This window comes from Melopsittacus undulatus, chromosome 1, assembly GCF_012275295.1.
Source record: "Melopsittacus undulatus isolate bMelUnd1 chromosome 1, bMelUnd1.mat.Z, whole genome shotgun sequence".
Classification (NCBI taxonomy): domain Eukaryota; kingdom Metazoa; phylum Chordata; class Aves; order Psittaciformes; family Psittaculidae; genus Melopsittacus; species Melopsittacus undulatus.
In genome coordinates, this window is record NC_047527.1 from 2,260,240 (window position 1) to 2,277,643 (window position 17,404).

Sequence of the window (17,404 nt, forward strand, 5' to 3'; positions counted from 1 at the left end):
GCCCTATGCAGAAATGAGACTGTAGAGTTAATAGTAGCTAGGCAAGCTTCCTGGGGTAGCTGCTGTGCCCTATGATTAACCTTCTATCAGCAGCTACTTGTGTGCTTGTCAGTAAAGCCTCAGTCTTCAATAAATAGATATCCATGTGAATTAAACATTTCTTGATTCTTTACCTCTTTTCCTTCAACTGTCACACTGTATACATACATACATACATACATACATATGCCCTTTCTGCCTGTTTCCAAGAGTTTTTGAACCAAAGAGCCATTGTGAATGTGCAAAAAGCCACATGGTGACCTCAGCTCTCATAGACATTAAGGGAAGCCACAGACAAGACAAGCCTCCAGACACAAACCTGTATGGTATTAAAGCTGCTTTAAGCTCTCCTGGAGCCTTCTCCAGGCTGAACAAGCTCAGCTCTCTCAGCCTGTCTCCATAGGAGAGGTGCTCCAACCCTCTGATCATTGTTGTGGCCTCCTCTGGACTCACTCAGACATGTACACATCTTACGCTGGGGCCTCATATGTTGCCCTCAGAATGGTAAGAGTGTATTTTTGGGACAATTTTCCATTGATTGTGAATGCCCCTGGTCTTTGAGATGAATACCTTTGGTTTGGTGGCTATTTCTTTATGACAGGATTGTTCTCTTTCATTGTCTTTGTGTCAAAAGCCAGGTTTTGGGCTGCACTTCGGACATGGATATGCTTGTAGCTGACCTCAGTCTCAACAAGTGTCCTTGCTTCCCATAGAACAGAAGCAATCACATCACATCCATGGAACTCCATGGCAAAGGCAACTGCTTCTTTCCTCCATTGTCATGGGAGGATGAGGAGAAGCAGGGCAGAGCTGCTGCATTTGAAGGGTACCTGATAGCAGAGTATTTTCTATGAAACCAATGAAGAAGATAAATGAATTGTATGGGATTAGGGAGGGCAGGGAAACATCTATCTTTGATAGTACATGGGTGTGAGAGCTGTTGTGAAATGCTCTGCTATTTTACCACAAAGCAGCTGGAGTCAGTCCAGAAGCACTGACTGCACTTGAGCTCTAGATGCTTGTCAAAAGGTTACCTTTCTCTGCCTCAATGGCATGCAAGAGAAAGAGCAGAAATGGTTGTTTTCTTAATGGTTTGCTTTTAAATGTTCCCTTTTGAATTTGAATAGTCAAATTCTGAAGTTGTGTCTAACCTTCTTTCATATTTCTAAATCTTGTTTTCCATGAAGAGGAACAGAATAGGTCAGATGCATTCAAATTATCACATCTCAACTATTTGAAACCTTAGCCACACCTCGCTCTCTTTTTAATTACAACAGTTGAATAGGTGTCAAAAAACCACCCAGTTTCTGCTTGAGAGTCAGTATTTCCCTTCATCAGGGATTATAGTGATAGAATCATAGAATGGTTTGGATTGGAAAGGACCTTAAGATCATCCATTTCCAACCCCCTGCCATGGGCAGGGACACCTCACACTAAACCATGTCACCCAAGGCTCTGCCCAACCTGGCCTTGAACACTGCCAGGGATGGAGCATTCACCACTTCTCTGGGCAACACATTCCAGTGCCTCAGCACCCTCACAGTAAAGAACTTCTTCCTTATATCTAACCTGATCTCTCGCTTTTTAAGCTTTAACCAATTACTGCTCGTCCTATCACTCCAGTCCCTGATGAAGAGTCCCTCTCCAGCATCCTTGTAGACCCCTTCAGACACTGGAAGCTGCTCTGAGGTCTCCATGCAGCTTCTCTTCTCCAGGCTGAACAGCCCCAATGTTCTCAGCCTGGCTCCATACAGGAGGTGCTCCAGCCCCTGCTCATCCTTGTGGCCTCCTCTGGACTTGCTCCAACAGCTCCATGTCCTTTTTATGCTGAGGACGCCAGAACTGCACACAGTGCTACAGAAGGGGTCTCACAAGAGTAGAAGGACAGGATCACCTCCTTCAACCTGCAAGGACAAGAGATAAAGGGGAAACAGGGGAAGTTCACATTGGAGATAAGGAAGAAGTTCTTTACTGTGAGGGTGCTGAGGCACTGGAACAGGGTGCCCAGAGAAGTGGTAAATGGTCCATCCCTGCCAGTGTTCAAGGCTAGTCTGAACAGAGCCTTGGGTGGCATGGTCTAGTGTGAGGCATCCCTGCCCATGGCAGGGGGCTGGAAGTGGTCGTTCCAACCCAAACTAGTCTTTGATTCTATGATTCTGTTTTGGGGAGAATCGAGGCCTTTCTGTTCCATATAGAAGCATTGGTTGTTACAGATAGAGAGCACATAATCTTCTCTCAAATTTGTCCATAAGAGTAGACAAAAAGCGTTACCCTTTCTACATGACAAAAAGCAAGTTTAAAGGAATGCAACCAAATGCAGATACAGTCAGAAAACACAACTAGTTTCGGCAGAAGGCAACTGTGTGGGTCCCTGCAAATTACTCAGTGTGTAGTGACCCTTGATGCAAACAAATCCCCTCCCTGCCCATCTCTCCACTTTCACTCACCTGCCCTGGGTGAAGTCCTCATTCCATAAATTCCCTCAAGGCAAGACTGAATCTTTAATGAAAACAACAAGAGAGGAAGGAGCAAAACATTCTCCTTTCCTGGCTCAGCCCTATACCTATCATCTCTGTGGCAGGGGAGGAGTATGGAGGCAGTCAAACTACCCCAGCCATGGAGGGTCACCAGCAGAAAAGGATCCAGAGCTTGTTCATGGTGTCTCTAAGTGATTCATGTGTGTAAGTGAACACATGCCCATGAAGTGAATATTTCAGTGTGGATGGCTGAGATATACAAACTGTGTTACAGACACATCACAAGAGGTGTTTTAATGAGATGGTGATTTCATATGGTGATGCCACCATAAATATGGGCTTGTTGATGAGAAATCAGAGAAGCTGTATCAGCAAGAGGTCAGGGCTGTGACAGGAGCTATGGATAGAGAGCATCAAAACAGCAGTCATGGGTACAGCATTGGGTTTGTAATTTAGTCTAGAAAGGCACTAATAGAGACCAAGGTAAAGTCAGAAATGAGCAAGAGAGGGAGATCTCTGCCCCAAACAGTTGTCAAGTGGAAGGATTGGAGTGTAATTAGTCAAGATATGATGGGATGGACTTAGCTACATCAGCCTTGTCCAGCCAGCCTTGTCCTGGCATGAGTACAGTTACTTGAGGGATGCTCTGCAGTCAAAAGGCAGGTCTTATGTGTGTTTTTAGTGGCTGTCCAGTTGCTTAACAGCTGAAAGAGCAGAGATAACTGCAGAGTCTCTCTCTGGTCTGTTTGCACAACAAAAAACCCCATTGCACAATAACATGTGCATAATGCAGAGCAGGAATGTGGCAGTGCAGGGTGGGTTGGTGGTGGGTAATCCTTCCCCAGCTGTGCTACTCTAGCTGACTCTGTTGGAGCTTACTTTTAGCCTGATCTCTCCTTTGACCCCAATAAAGTCACAATCTGAACATCTTTGGATGTCTTGGATCTGATAACATCTGTACAAGGCAGAGGTATGGAGATGATGTGTAACTTGCCTCAGGCTGCAAAGGGAATGTCTAGCACAGCAAGGAACTGTTGGTCCTTAAATGCTAATCCAGGCTCTCTGCTCCAGAGACTTAGAACGATAGAACCATAGAATAGTTAGGGCTGGAAAGGACCTTAAGATCATCCAGTTCCAACCCCCTGCCATGGGCAGGGACACCTCACACTAAACCATGTCACCCAAACACTAAACCATGTGCGATCAAATGCTTTTAACCAGCAAATTGGGTTGAATTCTGGTGATCTTGGTGACACTTTTTAGGCCAGGCACAATCACTGGCTGCAACTTTACTGGGCCATAAGAAATATTGTATGCCCTAATCCTTATCCACAGAGGTAATTAATACTATCTGTATTAATTACACAAGACGCTAGTATTACCTGTAGCAAATACAGCATCAGAATAATAATATAATCAACACTTTTCTTTAATTGGGCTGCAGCACCTCCTGTATGTAGACAGGCTGAGAACATTAGGGCTGTTGAGCCTGGAGAAGAGAAGCTGCGTGGAGACCTCAGAGCAGCTTCCAGTGTCTGAAGGGGGCTACAAGGATGCTGGAGAGGGACTCTTCATCAGGGACTGCAGTGATAGGACAAGGGGTGATGGGTTCAGACTGAAACAGGGGAAGCTCAGGTTGGAGATATGGGAGAAGTTCTTTACTGTGAGGGTGGTGAGGCACTGGCACAGGGTGCCCAGAGAAGCTGTGGCTGCCCCATCCCTGGCATCTTCAGGTCCTTTCTAACTGAAATCATTCCATGTTTCTATGATTCTATAACTGTGAACCTATGTCTATAATGTTTCCTACTATAAAATTCATACAAAAGCAGTCATTCCAGATCAGAGTTGCTTTACGTTTTCCATCTGTAAGAGGTAATATCACTGGAGAATAACATTTTCACATTCAGTTCTTAATGCAACTGCAGCCTTTGGAGAAGTGCAGTTATGGCCCTTAAGAAAAAGAAACCACCCACTTTATTGTCCAGCTATTTATTATTTAGATAATTGAACTTCAGTTTGCTCCTGGAGGAACAGGAATCTCTTTTGTAAATGATGGATTGAGTTGTATAGAAAGCCTGTCATCAATTTCAGGTCTTTTGATAAGGGTGGAAATGATAAAAGAGCTGATAAAACTGCTGAACCAGCAATGTCAAGAAGCAACTTGTTTAGGCAAAAAAACCCAGCCTTGTTCTTCAAAGAAATGATGTGCTTGTGTGTCACCCAGCAAACAGCTCTTGAGCCTTTTCCTCAGTCCCCTAAGATTAAATAAACCTTCATCTTCAGATAGCTGTGTGATGCCTGGTCACCTGTACCAACAGAGCACACTGCTAACACAGGGTGCAGATAGCAGCAGGAGGGAACAAGCCCTGTTTGTGTTTGTTAGGGGTTTACAAGGCAGGAGGGGAAGCCAGCCTTTCTGTCAATGTGCAGTTGCAGCACTTGGGAAAACAGTTCTCTTCCTGGTCCTGCCCTGGCCCAGCCCAGGTACTGACCAAGTGAGTCATTTATCTGCCCCAGTTTGTCACCTCTTAACCCTTCCCAGAACTGAGAGGGTTGTTTTTTGAGGCTGGTTATCTGTGACCTGGATGGAGACCATGGTTCTGTGCTATTGTCAGTTCCATGACGGGTATCCATCAAGCAGCGGTGAGCTCCACTGGTTACACCACATCTGCAGGGGCTTCCTGCCCTGTTCTTATATATTGTTTATTATTATTATTATATCATATTACATATAATATTATAATATACATAAAATAATACATCTAAATTATAAATAAATATAAGATATAAAACATATAATATTATTATATTATTATGCCTATCCCATTCGTGACATCTCTGAGTTCCACCTTCTATAAACTATCTAATCCTCCCCACCTCCAGCACTGCACACAAGAACTCCAGGTACATCCATAGAGAGGATGTATCTCTAGATAAATCCAGAGGATGATTACTCAGAGGTCAGTCATGGACTCCTTCCAGAAACTGGGAGGAAGAATCCTCCTTTCAGCCTGTAAGGGTTTAGACATCAGCTCTGTGAGCATGGGGAAGTCCCTTCTTGGCTTCAGCAAGCAACTCCTAAAGATTGTGCTCTAGCAAGTAGACATCATTGCCATGTTGGGTCGATATAATAACACAGGTAAAGAGCCTCCATTCATGCTAAAGACTTTTGACACCTCCCATTTTCAGCAGAAAGGGCCATTGTAGCCAAATAGCTTGATGGGAAAGGATGTGGACATGTCTGACTGCCTGGAAATTGTTTCAGGAAGTGGACACAGGCCAATAATGTGTCAAAAACCTTCTTATAGTGCAAGAAGATGATCCCCTGGACCAGAGAGGTTATGGAGCTGGTCAGCCATGCAGGACACATCCTATCTGTGAGATGTATAGCTGGATGAACCCCCTTTACAGTGACTTAGACTCAAGAGATTGGCAAAAACCACATTAAATCACCCCACATGTCCCGTTATTCTCCTGCCAATAACCAGACTCGACTCCTATGAGGAAGGTGGTTCATTCTGGACTTTTCTTTGGGAAATCCCCTTCCCTCCTTCCTACAATTAGCAGCTCATTAATGCCTTGTATCCCAAAGATCTATGTACTATTCTCTTTCACAATAGCAGACAGTGTCATTATCTCCTGACATCCCATTGACTTAATCCAAAATGTGATGCTGGCCCTTGTGCCATGGTTATGGGTCACCGAGATGACATTGCACATTCTTTGCAGTTCAAATAGCTCTTAGAATACAAGAAGGGAAAATGGGGCTCTTGGCCAACCATCCTCCTCTTTTGGTCCTCCACCCGTTGTTGTCCTGACTTCACAGCTCCCTGACTCCATGAGTCTTGTCTCCCCCTCCCAGGGCGATATATATATACACTGTGATGGACACCAGCCTTGTCTTCTTTTGTTGTATATTAAATGGAAGCACATACAACACAGTGTCCTTCTCCGCAATGGTTTCTACCCTGTTTTTCAGATCTCTTCACACGTGTGTTGCTTGAAGATCTTATCTGAGAGCTTCTTTCAGGCAGCTTGCTATGGTGTTTTCTCTGCTGCCTTTTCCAAGCACTGTACAGGATCTCCCAATGCAAGGTGGGAGCACCCAAGTTCATATCCATAAAATAAACTATGTAGAGAAGTCAAACTGTAATTTAGAATCTGTAAGTATATGGAGGGGCTATAACTGTATAGGAGAGATGTTAAAACTGCAGAGTCTGCCTTGCAAGTGGTATCAGCATCCGAGAGCACTGGAAATGGTTTTTCACTTATTTGAAGCTTGCATGGTTGCCACATTAATTACATCAGTAAAGGTGGGCAAAGCACAATGATATCAGTGCTGGAGGTTGCATTAAGTCCCTCCTTTATCAGATGTGAACCAAATTTTCTACATATGGCAAGTAGAGAAAGAAAGCCACTCTGGCTTCAGCAGGGAGTCCCAGGAAAGGGGAAAGATCAGTGGGTGAAGAAGAGAAATTCCTATGATAAGGAAGGGAATAAAGGACTCTGTGGGTATCCTCATTATCCCAACGAATCTGCAGGAAACACCAGTCTCACTCTTCAGCACTCCTAGACCTGTCCTGACAGCACCTCAGGAGCAGTCAGCATCACACCTTTCCCTAGCTCCCCCCTTCTTGTTTTCCTTTGTCTTTTCTCCACACCTGAGTCCTCCCCATCTCTCATGTAGGGTGGAATTGTGTGTGTGCCCATAGGTGTGTGCTCACCACAATAAGGGTACCTAGAGATGTAAATGCAAGCTCTGATCTTCACTTTCTCCACTCTCCCAGGTCTGAGACACAGCCCCACAGGATCTTTAAGATAAATGCCTTTCAAACCTGGTGGTAGAACCCGTGTCCAGGCTGTGGCATAGGGAGTGGATCAAGATGGAACCTGGAGAAGAAAGCTTGAATATCTTCTTTTTGGAGATGGGGACCTTCAAGGGATGCCACTTATGGCCAGGATGGAGAATGGAAATCTCAGAATTAGAACTGGTTGACCAGGACACCATGGGGACACCCTTTATATTTAACTCCAATAGTTATTGCCCATCATGGTGCTCCAGGTACCTAAATGTGATACCCACCATCCCAAGGACACTACAGCTGTGGGAAGGTGAATGAAGGGCTGTATGTGCATCTAGCAGGTAAAGTGAGCACTGCTTTTGTCTTGTATGGTAGATAACAAAGTGCAAGGTCACCAGCTCTCTAGGTTCTAAGTTCTCCTTCAGATATAATTGTCCTTCACAGCTTTTCTTAGGGTATATGCCCTCCAGAGGTTGTCATAAACCAGAGCCCCTCAAGCATTGAGTGTATGATTGCACCTCTACTCTGCTTTGCCATGGCACCTCTCAGCATCATCTCCACACAGCAATGATAAGGACTGGGCATTAGCCAGACACGCAGCACACCCACTGCAGTCAATGCTGGGTGCAGAAGTACATGACTAAGTGGTATACAGGTAACACACTCACACTTGATTCAGGAATAAGTATATTTTAGGTGTTACACAGGTAGCAGGCACACATATTGTCTTCTCTGTTGCCACTACAGCAATGCAACTGTAGTAATAAAGCTATCATATGGCAGAGGTCTGCCATCAGCTCCAAGGATGCTGTGTGCCCAACACACCACATTGCTCCTGCTTACAATTCCTGACATTAGAGAGGATGCTCCAAGACTTCCTGTGCTCATGGAAGTCCTCTGCTCTTCAAGAAGACCCAGAGCACACTGGCTGCCATCCCTGCTGCCATCCCATAGTTGCTCCTCACGCTTCCCGCTGCATTGACATTGCAGAGGTCGCTGCTGCAGCAGGAGATATTCCTGTTGCCGACGTGGAATTCCTGATGAAATGGTTCACAGGTTGAGTCACAGCCCTTGCTCAAGATGTTGACGAGCCCTACGACCCCTGGAAGGAAAGAGGGACCATTACTACAAGGACTCAAAGCCAGCCAAGCCAAGCCCTATGGAACTGAATAATGAGATGCTGTTCTTATCTGAGCTCACTTCTTGGGAGATAAAAGGAGTGTTTCTAGTCTGGTGCGTGTTTCAGTGTAGCAGGTTGCACTTTTGGGGTGTCACTTTGTCAGCAGCAAAGGAAGGGTTTCAATACTGAAGTGTTTGCTTAAGGCAATGCTTTGCACAGCACAATTCTCCGGGGGTTCTAATCCAGCACCAGCCATTGACACCTTTGCTATGGATTCTAGTTCTAATGGATGAGGAGCAAGCATGTGTGGTAGTTTTCACTCATATCCTCTACATGTTGGTTGCACAGTGCCCTTCAACATCTAGGAAAGTTATGGAAATCTCCCTATGGAGCCAGGCTGAGAGAGCTGGGCTGGGTCAGCCTGGACAAGAGAAGGCTCTTGAAGGGGAGACCTGAGAGCAGCTCCAGTGCCTAAAGGGGCTTCAGGAAACCTGGAGAGGGGCTTGGGACAAGGGCCTGTAGGGACAGGATAAGGGGGAATGGCTTTAACCTGCCAGAGGGGAGACTGAGTTGAGCTCTTAGGCAGAAGCTGTTCCCTGTGAGGGTGCTGAGGCACTGGCACAGGGTGCCCAGAGAAGCTGTGGCTGCCCCATCCCTGGCAGTGCTCAAGGCCAGGTTGGATACAGGGGCTTGGAGCACCCTGCTCTATGGAAGGTGTCACTGCCCATGGCAGGGGTTGGAGCTGGATGAGCTTTAAGGTCCCTTGTGACACAAACCATTCTATTGGTCTATGAAACATGGCTATCTCCACTTCATAGGTCATAAAGTTATTGTTTGATTTAATTCTGAGAGGCAAAGTCAAGTTTTCTGTTTGTGGTTGATGCTCAGTAACTGCTGATTAGCAACAGTTTACAGTTTGCATGAGGTCGCCTCATCTTGCACAATCTAATCTGGGTACCAAGTCTTTCATACAAGCAAATTCAGTGTATAACACCAGTGGGCTCTACAATGTGTTGCAAATGAGTGCATGGCTGTGGGTTTGCCTAATTCCAACAAGAACAATGTCTACTGGAGGTACTACATTTACTGTCTCGCAGTTGCTCTAAGAGCAACTGGGCTGTCACCATAGAGCTGGACCAAATCTAGAATGGGAGAATCAAACCATAACCTATTAAAGGAATGTACCCAGAGGCACACAGATAGTTGCATTCAGAGCTGCCTGTCCATGAGTCTAGGTGAAAAGCTCTCTTTTCTCTGAATTCACTTAAAGTCAGCTCTGTCATTGAACTTCATGAATAGGTTTCACCAGACTCAGCCCCTCACATTTGAATTTATGCTCCAGCTTATCTGTTGCCCTTGTAAGCAAATAATTTCTGGCATTGCAAATAGAAATAAAAGGTATTTTGCACAGGTGAGGCACATTAGTAGGTATTTGCAATGTCAAATGCAAATGCACCCTCCTGAGATTAGTTCCAGGCACTGACATTGTACAGGCCATACTGTTCAGTGTTTAGCATGATCTATTGGCAAACAGTAATGAATTTAAGGGGTACACATACACATGATAATATGACTTTGTAATCGCACTGTTATAGTCAGTATGGGGAGAGGATTTGGTGATGATCAGCAGCAAGTCATCAGTTATCACTGAGTGATAGGCATCTTCTGTCATTTATACTTAACATGAAAGTCATCTGAAAGCTTTTTTATTACCTTTTCTCTCCAGATGGTTTTTTCTCTTCCTCCTGCACACTGATGTTTGTTGGCCAACACTAACTTGTATATCTACACTAGGTGAACCTGGCTTGGACACCTGAGGCTGGCACCGTGCTTGGCTCCAACATGATAACAAGACATTGCCCACCCCTGCTTTGCCTTACTGATCACATCCGTCTTGCACACTTCGTTCTCCTTGCATTCCACTTTTGTCTGGCATTTGGAGTTGCTGAGCTGTGACGTGCAGCTGTAACACTGCAGAGAAGAACCTGAAAGAGATCAAGAGATAAGACAGATCTGCCTGAAACTCTCCAGAGAGCCCAACTTCGCACTTGCACTGGGAAACAGGACCATTCCCGTGGGTCCTCAAAGGAACATAGCACCTCTGTTGCTGGGAAAACAATGTTTTGTTCCATTTTCAGTGAGAATAGTAAATTTGTTTGAGGTATAAGTCAAAATCTGCAAGAACTGAAGATTTTTCAGACTGTAGTCAGCGCAGTGAGGGTACAAAAAGATGCTGGATAACTGGTCTCATTGACTGGTGTCATCAGTCAATAGCAAGTGCTTCCCAAATGCTTCTTCCTCCATACTTGGGATGCCTGACTCAGTTCCTGTCTGGAGCAGGCTTTTTGTGATATTCCCACCCCCTGAGCTGGGATGAAGGGATGAATCCCCCAGAAGGACAAGTTGATATTATTGGTCTGCCTCTATAGACATTAGTGCTTTGCCAGGTGGGCTTGCGAGCCCTAGCTGAGGCATTCCTAAGATTGAATGAAAGAGGGAAAGTCCAGAGGGAAGAGAAGGAGGAGCAGACACATCCCCTCCATCACTCCCTCTTAGAAAGCAAAGTGCAAACATGCTTTCATCTCCTTATGAAAACCAGCTCACCACATGTTTCCACCCCATCATGGACATGCCACACTATGGGGGATGCAAGTCAGTCCCATTAGCATCTCCTATTCTGTTATGTGCATCAAGCAAAGGCAGGATAAGCATTGAAGCTTGCAAGTGTCCAGCCCTAGTGGCAAATAGTCCCCAGAGGAGTGAAAGCGTGGTGCAATTACCTGATCCTATTACCTACCCATGCCCCAGGGCATCATTGGAGCCTTGCAAGTGCCAGAATTAATGTATATATATATATGTACTTTAACCCATGACCAGCAGGCTGGTATCATGAATCTCTTAAGTCAACACCCTAATGCCTAATATACTCTATCAGGGCACAGAAAAGCTCTATTTAAAACCCACTGTTACTCAGAGAAGAAGCAAGAACTGATTTGTGGCACTTGGTCTCCCTCTGTCTAAGCCTTTTTGGTACAAATGACTGATGCAGCATAGAAGCAAGGAACCAAACCCAGTTTGCTGCACTCTGCCCTCACATTTGTGTGACTTAATGCAATGAAAGCTGAATTTCAGGGCACTCTGATGGAAGCTGGAAAAGGAGAAGGTCTGGCCAGGACTTTACAAGACCCTTCTCAGCCTGTTTCTTAAGCATCCTCTGCTGACTGAAAACAATTCCTGCTCGTATTTGCTGCTCTGGTAATAGGGAAAAGCTGTTTCTAAACCATTTTCTCCCAGTGAGGCTGGAGAAACCTGACAGCATCAAACCTGCCCATCCTGTTTTATTAACCAGCACACTCCGGCATTCTCCCTTCTTCTGTCCCATTAAGATTCTGACAATCTGTGCAGTGTCAAAGGCCAGTTTTGAAAGGAAGAGTCAAAACCCAAGTTGGAGCAAACTTACCTGTGCAGAAATGTTGTAGGTTATTTAATAGCCTGGGAACAAGAAAAGGAATCCTCCCACCCCACTTAATCCCCACTATATGGTCTGGCTTTAATAGTCTTGCTTTCAATTACATTTGGATCTGTAGAGGATTTATCTTTCCTAGAAGCTGCATTAGGATCACATTATCACCAGGGTGGGACTATACCTATTTCCCTGCAACACTCAGGTTATCCCATCAAAATGCAAACATCTTCATAGGATAACTGCACTGGCACTTCTTTCTTCACTGCCAAACCCCATGGCAGGTCTTTTCTCCTCCTTCTAGGGGGGACACAGGCAGATTGTCCATGCTGTCTTACCTGATTCCAAGCACAGGGCTGCTCCCAGCAGGAGGACCAGTAAAGCCTTCATTCTGGAATAGCCTCTTTGGTGCCAAATATGGGTTGGTTCCTCGAGGGGCAGTTTATATACTGTAAGAGGCAGCAATCAGGCATGCCCAGAAGGTTACCCTCTGTGAAGGCACCTGAATAAGGTTGCTCACTGGACCAAGGGAGGGGTTGGTTTCTGGTGGTATTTGACTAGGTGCCTCTCCTATCTGACAACTTGCAGAGCTAAGAGCAATTCCTTTCCTCCTACCCTTGTGAAAGTGCTCACATGGGTGTTGAAAAACCACCCAAATTCTTTCGGACAAGGCTGACCTTATGTGTTTCTCCAGAGCTGCACCCTGTGAACAAGCCTCTCCACCCCCATTGCTACCCTGAGTGGAGCTATTGTGTTTAAATCAAGGACAAAATGTCTTTCTAATAAACACTTCTAGCTCTTTATCTGCATGTTGGAGTGTCTCTGTGACCCTCCTGGCATGTGGCAGCAAGGTATGTGGGCACATTGCCGTCCAGGTGTTGAGGTGTTCATTTGCATTTATTTGTATGTATTGTGTGTAGTCTATCTAAAGACAATGGGCAATTAAATTCTTTCTGTGTATTGAAACCAAAGGGCTTTTTGATGGCTTTGTTTGGTGTTTTTCTCTGCCCCATCCCTCCTGTGGCATGCTTCCCTTTGTCTCCCAACCTGCCTAGCATAGGTTTGGTATGGTTTTGACACTTAAATTCATATCAACATGTACTGAAAACAACTCATGCTTGTCAAAGCAATGCCACTTCTCATCAAGGATGAGAGGCATCTCAGCCACATTCCACACTGAAGTGCAAATGTTTGCTTTCGTGGGTTGATTAGAGACCTCTCCCATCCCATCCTTTGACTGCTTCTCAAAACACAGCTCAGATTGCTGTTGTTTGTCACTTATGGCTTTTCTAGAACCTCAGGATCTTGGTGCTTTGCAGTAACAGCCTTCAGGAACTTTTGTTCTCAGGCAGTTTGGCTCTTAAGACATCAGGCACTTCTACAAATTGAAAGGAAGGTGCTCTGGCATAAAATCATAGAATGGTTTGGGTTGGAAAGGACCTGAAGTTCATCCCGTTCCAACCCCCTGACATGTGCAGGGACACCTCACATTAGACCAAGTTGTCCAAAGCTCTATCTTGTCTCCCTTTGAACACTGACAGGGATGGAGCAGCCACAGCTTCTCTGGGCACCCTGTGCAGCACCTCAGCATCCTCACAGTAAAGAACTTCTGCCTTAGATTTAACCTGGACTTCCCCTGTTTCACTCTGAACCCATCACCCCTTGTCCTATCACTACAGTCCCTGATGAAGAGTCCCTCTCCAGCATCCTTGTAGCCTCCTTCAGACACTGGAAGCTGCTCTGAGGTCTCCACTCAGCTTCTCTTCTCCAGGCTCAACAGCCCCAATGTTCTCAGCCTGGGTCCATACAGGAGGTGCTCCAGCCCCTGCTCATCCTCGTGGCCTCTTCTGGACTTGCTCCAACAGCTCCATGTCCTTCTGATGTTGAGGACACCACAACTGCACACAGTGCTGCAAGTGACAGTATGTTCTCAAACTCTGTTTTTCGTATTCAGAGATATTTAAGGCTGGTTTTCTTCTTTAATGCCTTATAATTATCCCTGTGGGAACTGGTTCCTTGTGCTATAGGAAGAATAGGGCCAAGAGGAAAGCATAACCTTGTCACCCAGCCTTGAATTAAACATTTCTTCTTTCAAATAACCTAACAGAAGGAATAAGCAATAGGGAATGCTCTTTTCATCCTTTGACTTGCTGCAAGCCAAACTCTCCTAGTACTGTTATTTATTCTTATTCTTCCTCTGACAGCATCTTGGCTTCTGGCAAAGACCAGGACTCCTGGTGCCATGAAAGAGATGCACACAGCTAAAAGCCTGTCCATGCCCCAGTCCTGCAGCCTGAGGCTGTGTGAGAAGCCAGTGGTTCCTATATCCTTACATAAATCGCTGCTTCTTACTGCTTTTCCGAACCTCTGTGTGCAGTTCCTGCTCTAGTCCTGAAGATGGCAAACGTGCCCCATTATAGTTATTACACATCCATTAACATGCAGCTGTCTGAAGGGTTGTGTGTGTACAGTATCCTGATGTTACAGACCCTTCAGTTCATCTAACTGCATCCAAAAGTTCAACTATTTCCTTTGGGAATGTAAGGAGGTCTACAAATCCCTCCTTTAAATGCTGTTTCATGTTGGCAATGCAGATTCCTGATACATACAGGTCTGGAGCTTTCTGTTGAGGAGGAAGGGAATAAGGACATGATTATTCACTCTATTCTGGTTCACCTGTCTGGTGTCAGGCTGGGATAGTAGTAGTGGATGATGGTACAGAGCATGGTGCCCCTGTATTGAAGGGATGCATTAACAGTGGTCGGCATCAGCTGGAAATCCGAGGACAAGAGCAGTAGATGAAACAGTTCCTGGGAAATCTGGAGAGATAATATCTCCAAAGGCAAAAGAAAGTTGTTCTTGTTTCCTGGGCTCTGGCAACTGTTTGGCTTGGTTATTTGAAGAGGCTATAAGGAAGCCTGAAAGATGTCAGGGATAATGTATTAATAGCTCAACTGCAGGCTACCTTTTTGTTGGGATGCCTTTTATGAGCAGAAGAGAAAGAAAACCCACCCCAGACCCCAGCAAAGTGCAAGCTAAGATGAAGTTCCACACATTCAGCCAAGCTCCTCAATGAATTGTAGTCCCTAAAAGAGCCAGATCATCAAGGGATCCTTTAAAGTCTATAGCCTCCAACCTCAGAAGGGTTACAGCTTCTCGGATGCCTTAATTCAAGCCAGAATGAAATGCAAGAGCAAGAGGAGCTGCTATCCAAGGTTGTCCAACCCTGTAGAGAGGTCACTGCGTTGCTCAGCATGAGTGTGGCTTGCAGCTCCTTTTCAGGGCATTCTGATGTACATCTTTGGAGGGTGCAGTGGGCTGCAGTGGGAATCCTATTGACTTTTCCACCTCTGGAATGTGGCAAGTGTGCACTGAATATGCTGGTACTGTCTGCAGTGGTGCCTACAAATATACTCAGGCTGTGGGGATGTGGGATGTATGATCAGGGATTTTAGAGATCAGTTTTAGGCATTGAAATGGGAATTTCTAATGGATGCACAGATGTTTCCTGGGAGAGCAAGCAGCATCGAACTGTCCCAAGTGAGAATGGGTGGGGAATGGATGAGTCAGAATCACTAGATGGCAGTAAGGCAAATGGCATTACAGACTTGTCTATGAGGAGGGAAGCATGGATCTGAAATAAGGCATGTGATAAACAGGCAGATAGATAGATAAGGAGAAAGATAGATTTCAACCTGAGTAGATATACAGATGTTCATAGAGATGGATGGATACAGAGCAGTCAATAGGAGAAGAGTAGCTGGTCCTATTCACCCTGCTCTAACCTTGTGTGTGATTACAGGGGGGTATTGCTCTGCTTGGGACAAAACAACACAGTATATCCCCTATTTCAACCTAAAGTATTTCTCAGCAAGCTTCCAGCTGTTTTCCACTCTCCTGCACACATGCCTTAGGATGAACAGATGATAGCATCTTCCAGTGTCTGAAGGGGATTTATAAGGATGCCAGAGAGGGGCTCTTCATCAGGGACTGGAGTGATTGGACAAGGGGCAATGAGTTCAAACTGAAGCAGGGAAGTTCATGTTAGATATAAGAAAGAAGTTCTTTACTGTGAGGGTGCTGAGGCACTGGCACAGGGTGCCCAAAAGAGTGGTAAATGCTCCATCCCTGACAGTGTTCAAGGCCAAGTTGGACAGAGCCTTGGGCAACATGGTCTATCATGAGGTGTCTCTGCCCATGGCAGGAGATTGGAATGACCTTAGATTATCTTCAGGTCCTTTGCAACCCAAACCATTCTGTGATTCTATGTTTCCATGATTCTGTGATGCTGATCAGGCAGAAGAAAACAGGATTCCTATAGCTCCAGGGATGTTCTTCACTGCCAGCAGAGATAGGTTCCAGTTTCTGGATCTGTAGACGCTTAACACTATTTCATGTCATGGTCCAGCCCACTCTGCAAGGCTTTACACCTAAGTTTGCTATTCAAGTAAGCTTCAGACCACACGGAGACAAGGCTAGGCTGACTGAGACATCTTCCCGAGTCCAGCAGTGGTGGCCAGAGCTATCATTAAGAGGAGAACCTTGAGCAAAGGCAGGAAGGGCTCAATGTCACCAGGCAGCTGAGGGACCTTTGGCATGTGCCTTCCCATCTTTGTACCTCGTCTGCCTCTAATAACAAATAGAGCTCATGACTCCTGCATCATAAGTGACGTATTCTGAGATCTGTACAACCAGCGAGCATTATAAAGGTTTCATAATCAAAAAGCCTGTTTGACCTTGACTATGTCTACAAGAGCCCAGACACAGACCCAAACATCCGGCTATTCCCATTTGAGATTCCCCAAGCTAGCCTGAGCAGCCTTGGAGAAGGATTTCACCTTCACATCACTCACGTTCGTACTGGAAGCCATGAAATCCATGTATGGCTGAAAATGAATCTTACCATGGTGCTAATCTTGTCTGAGGAGCAGAGATGGAAAAGGTTCTGAGGTCTGTAGTGGTTGTCGATCCCCATACGATGGTGCTGTTGCCACGTTGCTGGTGCGAAGACCTCTGGGTGTGTGGGAGCAGCGCAGTTTGCTTCAAATCTCAGCAACTTTCAGAGCATCAAAAATGCATTTGACATTTTTTGTGTGTTATTTTGCTAATTGCTGAGCTCTTTTGGTTGTAAAAGACTCGGGGGGTGGGATCCCTGCCAGCTTCTGCTGGTGATGCCTCGCGCATCTCCGAGTTGTTTGCAGGAAGAAAGGAGTGCATTTTCCTATGCCCACGCTTTGGAGATGGGGGGAAGTGTGGGGAGAGTAGCCTGTGCTCTGAGCACAAAGCGGCTCTGTGCTCTCTCTGCCCTCACAAAGCACTTTCTTACCCCCTCGCATACCAGGCGTTGCAGTTTCCTGTGGACAGATGTAGTAGAAGGTAGATTGAAATACAGGCAAAAAACATGATTTCCTGAGATCATCCAACAGAGCAATATAGAATCATAGAGTGGTTTCAGTTGGAAAGGACCTTAAAATCACCCAGTTACAAACCCCCTGACATAGGC

The 17,404-nt window shown here is 45.5% G+C and overlaps 1 protein-coding gene across 1 annotated transcript; it reads right to left on the bottom strand.

Moving 5' to 3' along the window:
• Positions 1–7,988: 7,988 nt before the first annotated feature.
• Positions 7,989–12,504, bottom strand: LOC101870300 (prostate stem cell antigen-like). The gene is made up of 3 exons (XM_034065665.1): positions 12,240–12,504; positions 10,319–10,423; positions 7,989–8,420 (listed from the first exon to the last, which is right to left on the bottom strand). The coding sequence occupies exons 1-3, from the start codon at positions 12,289–12,291 to the stop codon at positions 8,203–8,205; spliced, it is 375 nt and encodes a 124-aa protein (XP_033921556.1). The 5' UTR covers positions 12,292–12,504; the 3' UTR covers positions 7,989–8,202.
• Between the last annotated feature and the right edge of the window lie 4,900 nt (positions 12,505–17,404).

Coding starts and splice junctions, on each gene's coding strand:
- LOC101870300 (XM_034065665.1), bottom strand. CDS start 12,291: ATGAAGGCTTTACTGGTCCTCCTGCTGGGAGCAGCCCTGTGCTTGGAA. Junction 10,424..12,239: donor AGCCCTGTGCTTGGAATCAG/GTAAGACAGCAT, acceptor GATCTCTTTCAG/GTTCTTCTCTGCAGTGTTAC. Junction 8,421..10,318: donor GTGCAAGACGGATGTGATCA/GTAAGGCAAAGC, acceptor CTTTCCTTCCAG/GGGTCGTAGGGCTCGTCAAC.